The sequence below is a fragment of the Bombus impatiens genome, unplaced genomic scaffold (assembly GCF_000188095.3).
Source record: "Bombus impatiens unplaced genomic scaffold, BIMP_2.2 scf_0136, whole genome shotgun sequence".
In the NCBI taxonomy this organism is placed as follows: Eukaryota; Metazoa; Arthropoda; class Insecta; order Hymenoptera; family Apidae; genus Bombus; species Bombus impatiens.
In genome coordinates this window covers 3,428,815-3,439,053 of record NT_176555.1, presented here as the reverse complement: position 1 = coordinate 3,439,053, position 10,239 = coordinate 3,428,815, and the positions used below count along the sequence as shown (strand labels likewise).

Here is a 10,239-nt window from a genome sequence, read left to right as displayed (position 1 = left end):
CAGCTCGCGAGGAAAATACTGGTATATCGCGAAACACGAAATTATTGTAAATTTCGTGGTCACGGAACAAACCGACCGGTCGTATCAACTTGATGGACAAATTCGTGGGCGTTTCACAGTAGGTATCGATCATTACGCGAAGGCCACAGAGACTATGATCATCGTGAAGAAGGAGAAACGTTAGATAAGGACACTATACTAACGTAAGAATTTTGTGTCACGCTTCGAGCAACAAACGTTGATGACGGTCATTCGCTTCCATTCGAGTCTACGCAAGATACACGATGAAGTATACGGTAAGGTCAGGGATTTGTTAGGTGATCTTGAATACACGGATTCTTACATATGCTTGTACGAAACATTTTTCTTCACAGTTACAAAAATGAATCGTGTTCCTTTTATCACGCTGCATACAATAATAATTCTTTGAAATTTATTTTCATAAGACTATAATAAATTAAAATACTGAATAATTGTATAAAATAGTTGCGCGAATAGATAAATAACAATTATCATAATAATTGTGATTCATGCGAGTATCACTGGAAACAATTATCGATTACCGGTGAATTTTGATCTTAATCGTTTGAGTGACTACTCCGTCTGTTGTTTTTCTGTATTAGAAGTCTGTGACGTTGGGAAAAAGAAATAATTTCCCTTATATTGCGTTTAAGAAATTGGAACATTACAATGGTGTATTTTAATAAAATGAAAAAACATAAAAAGTACCTAGAAATAAATGCCTTCTTTATATGTTGTATCCTAAGATTAAGACGAAGACATTTTAACATCAAATCAGTTAACGAGATATTTATAAAGACAACGAACCCTTTATTATACAAATGTATAGATGGCAGGCGAAATTAATACAAAAATTCGTGGACATTTCTCCGTACCGATTATTACGAAAAATTATTAGGAAAATATAGCCTGAGGACAACTACGTAAAGTATGAAACAAGAATCTCGCCAATTGTGAGGACGATTCGACGATAATAGGCTGGGAGAATCGATAGAGAGAAATTTTTGCGCGGGACGCTAACGATGACGATTAAAAAGTATGGACGCGATAAAATCCGTGCCGGAAACGGCCCTTTTCCGTGGATCGAACGGAAATTTGAGAAGTTCGGAATATTAAGAACCAATGAAGAACAGGAGCTGGTTGATTGCCTTTTTGTGCGAACCAGTTAGCGATCTTTGATCGCTGATGTTTGCACGGAAGCAGAGAAAAGTGAGAGAAAATTGTGACGTTTTAGCTTGAGATTGATTCGATGATGTTGTTGATTGAAAAATGTTATTTACTACGATTCCTTTGTAAATGTATTTACATCTATTTTACTAGTAAGCGTTTATTTTTTTTTTTTTCTTTATAATATTAAGCGTGTCTCTCTTACAGTTTTATCACCAAAGTTAAAGTTACGAGCAAAAAAAGAATTTTCTGTAGAAAACATGTATCTTACTATTATTTCAAATTCGTATTCCTTTGAAGTCAAAATATCGCAGGCAATTGTATATATTGCGAACAACATTTGTGAATTTTTTGAAGTTTATTAAATGTACCTACTTGTTTAATCTTTTAATATAAGAATAAATAATGTTTCACATGATATTTTAAAGAATTTTTACTATTATTATGCCAATCTCTACTGTAAGATTTCTTAATGAAACTGTGCGCATGAATAATGTAATAGCAGATAAGATACAATGTAATAAAGATATAAAAATCAGTAATTATAAGAATCAAGAGTAAATTATGTCAGATGAAATGTTGGGTATCATAAAAATAACACAATTCTAGATTATTCGTCTAGATTGTTCTTCTACGTTATTACACTACAAATATACATAACTAATTAAAAAACACATATTCTACATTTAATTATTTAAAATATTAATTATACATAAGATGGTAACTTGAAATACACAGATATTATGCAGATACAGAAGTATTATTTCAAACATCTATAGAAATAGTATAATGATGAGTTCTACTTAAAGAAAAGTTCGAAATATTCCGAAAAATTCGGATTTCTATATGCAAACAGAATGCAATTTATTAGAATTTTTGAAATTAGCTAATGCAACGATATAATCCTACAAGAAGTAATCGTCAAATTTTCATCAAATGATTTTTCATAATTCCATTTCACCCGGACATGCTACGCGGGTAATGTAAATGAAGATATTAATTAGCCGATATATATGTTTCATTTCTTGTCATTTCTCTTTTTAAATCGTACGAACCAACCGACGTGTGTCATTAAAGAAATAATTTGAAAAATCAATATTCACTCTCGAAAGCACACGCCATGTCTTTGAACGGACACGAATTTTTTATTCACATACATGCACATACACCCTGCTCTATCCTCTGCGGATTTTTTTGCGATTTAAATTTGAAACTTGCCATTCTATATTCTTTCAAAATATTTATATACTTTAAAAGTTCATACATACGAATCTGTACAAACTACAAATTCGTAGTTTTCTTCTTTTCTTAAGAAATTTGTGAAGTTGTAGTTGACCGAATAAAGGAAGCAATTGCAAAGAAAGTCCAGGAAAATTGTTGTAACACGATTTATGATGAAACGTGATTTTATTTCTCGATTGTATAAAATTTATCTATGACTTAGTGATATATTAAGACCTTTAAATTGTTGTGATTACTAGGTTGGAAATTTTTATGAATTGGAAAAATCGAACCTAAGCGGACGATTTGTTTTCTCCTCTAAATATTCTTCCACGCATTGTCATTATTATTTTTTTTCTTACTTCTCTTTTTATTATAGTTAATAGTGTACTTAGAATACTTTATAGACTCTATGATATACTTGTATACTACACATACTCGCATTTTTCTGTATTATCTAAAGAAAGGATGTTAATATGACCGCCTCATGATTTTCCATATCACAACGAATACATCTAGCCATTAATGGTGTCATGTGTAGCATCTACTAGATTTGCAGGTGTGAAACACGAGTAAATTACATGTAGGTTAAAAGTTACAAGATTAAAGAAAATTATGGTTCTACAGCCTAAAAGAAGATAATCGAAAAAAGATTATAATCTCATTATATCTCATAAAAAGCACACGATGAGTGCACATCGTGTGAAAGAAAAAATATGCGTCTGATTTTCGTATATAAATAGAAGAATCTGCTTCGTTTATTTACTTCTGATCTGAAAATGTTACCAAAGAGTGACTTTCTATGATTTTCGTTAAGGGCCTTTCGCTGATGTTTCAGAGATGACTTATTTTCATAAAATATAAACATAAAATATATTTTGAAACTCAATTAAATTGTCTTTCTTTTACTTTCACCTTTCATATCACAGATAATATTATCAGTTTACGAACATTTTACGCAAGAATTTAAAGCACTATAAGTTTCAAGAGTCAGACTTTAGGAAGAGATATAAAAGTGTGGGGGGAGGTGAGTTACCTCTACATTCTATGCATTTTTGCATTTTTAAACATCATGCAGACGCATAAATATTTACAGTATAATAATTACCATTCATGGAATAACAATTTTTGAAACGTACACTTAGGTAGGAAAGTTCAACTGGCCAAGCAATCCAAGCGATAACTAAATACTTCATTTTCTACTACTTTACATTTTATTTTATATTTAAAGTTGCTTTGTCATTACGTTTTGCGATTATGTAAATATGTTCTATACTCTATTGACTAAATTATTATATCTTGTATGTAAATCTTAAGAATATTTATTTTTACGAATTTGTCGACGAAACTAGCATTTAACAATTTATTGTAAAAGCGAAGCGTGCAGTTTCCGCGAATGACATTACATTTTAGTGTTGCGATCGTGATGCTCCACTTTCATACTTCGTTTGTATCTTATATTTATCTTCTTACTAATGAACGTCAAGGATGATCATCTTGTGCCTCAAATTATTAATGACCCGCAAATTCTTCGTAGTTTAGTAACCGTGTATATTTAACCTGCGTGATCGTACCATATATTTTGAATGAATTCCAACTTATCGTAATATTTTCCATGATTCCTTATATCCATAGAGAACTCGTTCTGCTGATTGAGCTAATTTAAAACCTTGAAGAAAAGCATCGCTTATATTCTCGTTTCACATTTTCCTGAAGTATATTTAAGAACTACTTATCTTACATAAATTACGTTCACGTTGTCTGTTAGTTAGTTATTTTATAATCATGTATTTAATATTTACATTATGATAATGGCTAATGTATTTGTTAACAACTATTCGCTTTTTACCTCTATCATAGAATTTTGTTTCGTTGAATCCGAGTTTCAAAAGGTTAAGTGCAATTTTATGCATTTTGCGATGATCATCTTGAATACGATCAGAGTAGCGAAACCTACACAGAGATTTGTTTCATCCATTAAAATGTCATAGCCAGTACTATACTCCGGATACTTTGTACATTTCCGTTTATGATATATGTTCGGCGTATTTTTGTGCCTTTGAATTTTTCATAAATGCACGACTGTCAGAATCTAGTTAAATGTCAATAAACTTCCAATTTAGAGGACGTACGTGGAGTTTCGTTTATTACGCCAGAAACTGACAATATTTTAACATTTCCAATAAAACAAAAGAAGAGAGAACTTCGAGAACGTACCAAATGTTCATAGAATAGAATAAAATGTCTGAACAAGTCGCATCAAATATTCACCTCGGAGAGAATCGATCGAAAGCTCAACTTCCTTTTTCTTTTTTACACAATTTTCAGTATTTCCAAAACCACTTCGAAACCCTGAACGCTAGAAATTTGTAATTCTCTCGCACTCTGCTCGGTTCACCGTGTAAAACCCTGCAGGAGGAAAAGAAAAGACGAAAAAATCTTATTCAAACAACACTTGCACGAAACGAGGAATAATATTTTCACGTCCGTTTTAGCAACGATGTCGCGGAAAAAAGTGGAAAATCGACGAGGCAAACTTTCCGATAAGTGCAAACGATCTGACCTCCCGTTCAAATGTAAATCGCTTAATTACATGCCCGACAGCGTCGCAGTAAAATTCTGCCATTGATAAAAACTCGCTATTATCCAGCCAGGGGCACACGACTCAGGTATTCCCGTCCTAATTGCGCTAATCGATAACGCTAACAACGTTCGCGTATCCTTAGTCGCTCGAGACCCACGCGAAATAGCCCTGGATATCGTTCCTGTGGATCTTAATTTCGATTATTGAATAATGTCTTGGAGAAACGTCCATGCGGGATAAGGCGCTCGAAAGATAACGCGCAGCTTGAATTACGATCGTTAATTACGATACGACCACGTCACGCCTCGTGTGCACAGCAACAGCTGTCCGATCGCTTTTTCCTGGAAGCTCGAGAAAGAAAAGGGTTCGAAGGAACTACGAATTCTGAGGAAAATCTCCTTTTGGAGCTATTATACTGGTTTTCATGAACGTTCGTACAATTCTACTCTGTTATAAATATTACGTTATTATAATTTATATATAAATATACATACAGGGTGGTCCGATGAGAATTAGCTGTTGAATATTCTTTGAAATTGTTGCCTTTGGAAATATGAGAAATCTTTATTAACGAAAATTGTTCAGCATAGAACAGGCTATAATATGGCAGCAATAACTTTTTTGCGGCTAAAGTTGTTTAACAGTCTTTTAACTAAAATCGTACGTTCTTTTATGCATTAATCGATGCACTTCGATATTCGCTATAAAAAATTATTGACTTACTATTGGCATTGAAAAAATGAATTTTTTTCCATAATTACCTGGTTTCAGGTAACCATCCACGTAATCGTATAAAAAAATTCTATAGTAGTAACTTTTCTATTTACAAATTACCTTTGTATCAAAATTTACTTAACCATGTAATATAAGATAAATCGTAACGAAACTTGCGACAAATAGGATTGGATTAATAAACCTAGTTAAACTCTCTTTCTCCTTTGTTCTTTGAAATTTTATTCCGTCCCCTTTTATCCATTCATCTGCTATATTTCATACGCTCTCTCACCTTCGAATATTAATCGTGAAAATCAAATGGATTATTTTACGAACAAAGCAGCAAGGGTAGCAAAGTAAATTAACGAGGTATAAATTCGAGCGGATACAATAGCGCGTTGAAGCGACCTGAAACTTTCCACGCGAATTGAACGAACAGTTCTATTTGAAACTCCTTACGGAATTACTTTAAGCAAAGCAGAATCCAGATATCGAGCAAGAAACTCGTTTCACGGCCCTCAAATTAGTTTCACGACCAACGGCAAAACGAAATCAAAGATTTCGTTGCGTTCCCTCTAACAACCCATTAAAACCTGTGCATCGCGAACTTGCCAAAACTCCAATTAAAAACTACGCCAGTGTATCATCAATCACCGGTAATATTATAACGATCAAACTCGCGTAAAAAATTTCCAACTTCGCAAGTTGCGTCATTCTAGAAGTCTGCTGTTCGAACTATAGATCATATTATTTTATATATAAAATTAGAACAATTTGTAAAAGAAAAAAATAATTTCTTTTCCGTTATCTAATTCTCAACGATATTAATAAATAAATGTAACTGTAAGTGCACAAACAGAACGACAATCGACGTAAAATAATAATCGAAGAATAAGTAAAATTATCATTAATAAGTTTGTAATTAAAAATTCAAAGTGAAAAAAATAAATTGCGATTAATTCCACATTTAACCCTTTGCACTACGACATGCAAGTAGCTACGTTATATATAATTTGATAGCATGTGTTTCACTGACTCTTATTTTATCTTTTCTTCCCATTTTAGTTTAGTTTCTCAAGTTTATACTTCGATAATTACAAACGTTATTCGTAGAAAGTAAAATAGTTTGAAAATACTATATTATTTGTTGGAAAATTGGCACAACAAGGAAGAGTAAAATTCTTAGGAAATTAAAAGTAACTCGAAGAAAATACTCGATCATTTAGCGATGAAAACAATTCTCTTCTTTTACTATTCGGGTAATGGGAGTTAGGGGGTTTCAATTTCAAGGGACTTTAGTAAAATACTGTTTATTATATTGTTTGTTATTAAAAAAAAAAGATAGATTAAAATAGTTTTTGAACTGTGACATTCTGGTTATAAAATAGCACGATTTTATTAATTCCAGAATATAGATAGTTCACGTTTAGAGTCATTTCCTTGAAATATTTCGAAATTTCCAATTTTTTAGATGCCTCACGTTTCAAACATACCAACGATATGATAGTAGACAATTCGCAAATTTCACAGATAAATTTAGCGATAAAGTTCCACATAAAATGCCTCGAATGAAGCAATTATGTTTGAACAAATGTGACAAGGAAAGTTAAATCTATTTCAGCGGTGATTGTGAGAAGTATAAAACGCGAGATTTTATACCTTCAAAAGAATTCTTTTTAATAAAACTGTTTCCTACTGATTTGTTTTATTAACTTACCCAAGTGTTACATTAGATATGATTCACGAGTTCTAGAGAAAAATAGATAATTTTACCAATGTCATTTATCTAAAGCAAATTGAGATGACTATGAAAATTATGCTTTGTCCAACCAAGTATGTAAATTCTTCTATATTCGTGTAGTCAAACCTATTCGTACTCCCCTGCGTATATTCAGCGAATGTCACTCACACATTTATCATAACTTGTTCCCTTTTTCACTTTCATCGCTTTCAAATCTTACACGAACGAAGTTCAGAAATACCTCTCTATCCACACACGAGAATTCGTACACGCATTTTGTTAAATACATATTATCATTCAAACCATTATCGTAACGCTTCATTCTGTTATTTCATGTACCACATCAAAATATGCCCTTAAAAAATCCCAAAAGACGAGATATCTCTCAGCCATCCTCAAAAGTCTTTATACACCTTATATAAAAGCTATTTTTTTTTAAATAAAATACCAGAAAAATTCATTGCAATATTAATACATTTAATATAACGACAAACGACAAACTATAAGATTTATTTTATTCAATTATTTCTTTTTATTGAGACAATTTTAATCTCTGTAAAAAGATGGTTTTTTGCAACACATTGTTTATTCCTCCTTAGAAAATAAAATATACGTTAAATGTTATTATACCACATATAATTTACTTCGATAAAGATGTCCCTTTTGCGATAAAAATGTACCGAGACTTTTCCAGGCGACTGTATACTAATTGACACTAATTGCCAATGATAAAAACTTACCATTTTCTGATTTCGGTGGGACAGGTTCGATTTTCACGGAAGTGGTGGTAGCATGAAGAGAAGTTGAAACTTCGGCAACCTGACAAGGCACCGAAGCCAAAGGTTCCCTCTTTACCAAGTTGTTACCCCCATTATTATTGCCATTGCAGTTTGCATCCTGTCCGTTCCAAGACGAGGCGACTGGCAACGTTCTGCTGCAGCCTGCGTCGGAATGCACCGCCTTTGTCTTTCCTAAAATTTGTAAAACGAGTCGACTATAGTCGTATCTTCTCACTTTACATTTCAGAAAAAACTTTTGTATAAATATAAGAAGCTACATCGAGGAAAAAATGTATCACGAATATAAATTCTATCGTCGATACTCGTTCACGGTGATTCTACATGAAAAAATAGAAAAGACATGGAACAATATTCCTTCATTTGAAGTCGCGTTTCCGAGAATATCGAATTTGAAAATTTCTCAAGTTTGCGTGTATCGATATATCGAGCAACTTTTTGATTAAACGAGTCGAATGTCTTGGAAACGAAACCGTGAAAGAAAAAATGTTACGAACTTGATTTTCTTGGAAACGAGACGTCCTATGAAATGGATAATTTTACTCTATGTATCTCTCAATTATTTTTCCTCTATATTTTCACGTAATAATTTTATTCATTTTTTCACATGCAATCACCACTTTTTCTATTGTACCATAATTACTGGGACATTGTGTATAGCGATTACGATTATTTAAAACTGTATTACCCTCGCTGTTACGATAAATCTACTGTAAGTTGAAGTTGCATCATTTAAATAGAGATTTGTTTCATTTATTAAACGTTATCACGAGTATTCTACTTTCAGATACTTGCAGATTTTTTTACATATTATAACGTAGTTTGTACATTTTTCTTGTTTGAAACATCCGCAGTCCACTTATCACGAATCTTTCTACTCTGCTGACGACCATTTAAAATACATTTTGCTAATTCAATCTCTATCGAATTGAGAAATCTTGCAGGTAAAATGTCAGATTATAGATATTTCGCTGCTATGTTACAACCCTGCACTGATATACGCGTTAACGCTTACATCATTATATATTTAAGAAATATTTCTTTTAAGAAGTAATCTCACAACTTGCAGAGTAAAATTCAAATGGTCTTAACTACAATAGAACGAAAGGCACGTGATTTTATTTTTATTAATACTATTTATTAATATCAATTGAAAGTTTCACAACTCCTGAAACAGCCTTATAAAAACATCTGTTCAGAAACAAGTATTATATCGAATAATAAGTTCGTTGAACCGTCAGTGGTGTATCGAGGAAATATGAAAATATTAGTTCGAAAATTAATAATAATATCAAATATATTACAAAAATATGAAGCATATACAGAAAAATCCGAGGGGAGAAATGCTAGGATTTCAAATAGCTTTAACGAAATTAAATTTCTTCGCATTTAAAACAAAACGAAAACCATGTGCAATATTTCAAACTCGCATAAATTAACTGAGAAACATTTGCTGAATTAACAGAATTTTGTCTTTTGAAATCCATTTCTTTCGAACGATTAACTATACTAAATAAATAAAAGCAACTTTCGAATGTTCAAAGAAAACTTTTAGCTTTTAATTGAATTTTGAGAGAATTCTCTCCACAAGAAATTATTAAACAATTGAAAAAAAAAGTTATAATAAAAAAAAAATAAAGAGTTATACAGCGACGGAGTAAACAGACCATTTAATAAGTTTACGGGAAACAAAATAAACAAAATAATATATACATTCTTGATTGTGAATTTTTGATATCTAAAAATAATGATATTAAATGCTCTTTTAAGTAAATGCAAACGAACTTATTATTCAACCCAACGCATTACCTCCTATTAACGTCACCATTAATAACACATTTTATATCTTCCTATTAACACAACACAATAGATACTTAAACTGCGCGTTAACGTCCCCTCCCTGACTCCATTCACTTCGATTCAAACGCATCCATCCACGAATCAAAAAAAAAAAAAAAAAAAAAGAAAGAAGAAAAAGGAAAAAAAAAAAAAAA

At 31.8% G+C, this 10,239-nt stretch overlaps 1 protein-coding gene across 1 annotated transcript in view; it reads right to left on the bottom strand.

Annotated features, from left to right (window-relative positions):
* LOC100746567 overlaps positions 1-10,239 on the bottom strand; it is a 339,045-nt gene that overhangs the window by 43,042 nt on the left and 285,764 nt on the right. The window contains exon 8 of the mRNA XM_033319155.1: positions 8,189-8,419. Within this exon, the coding sequence (XP_033175046.1) occupies positions 8,189-8,419 (231 nt within the window). The remainder of the gene's footprint in view (positions 1-8,188; positions 8,420-10,239) is intronic.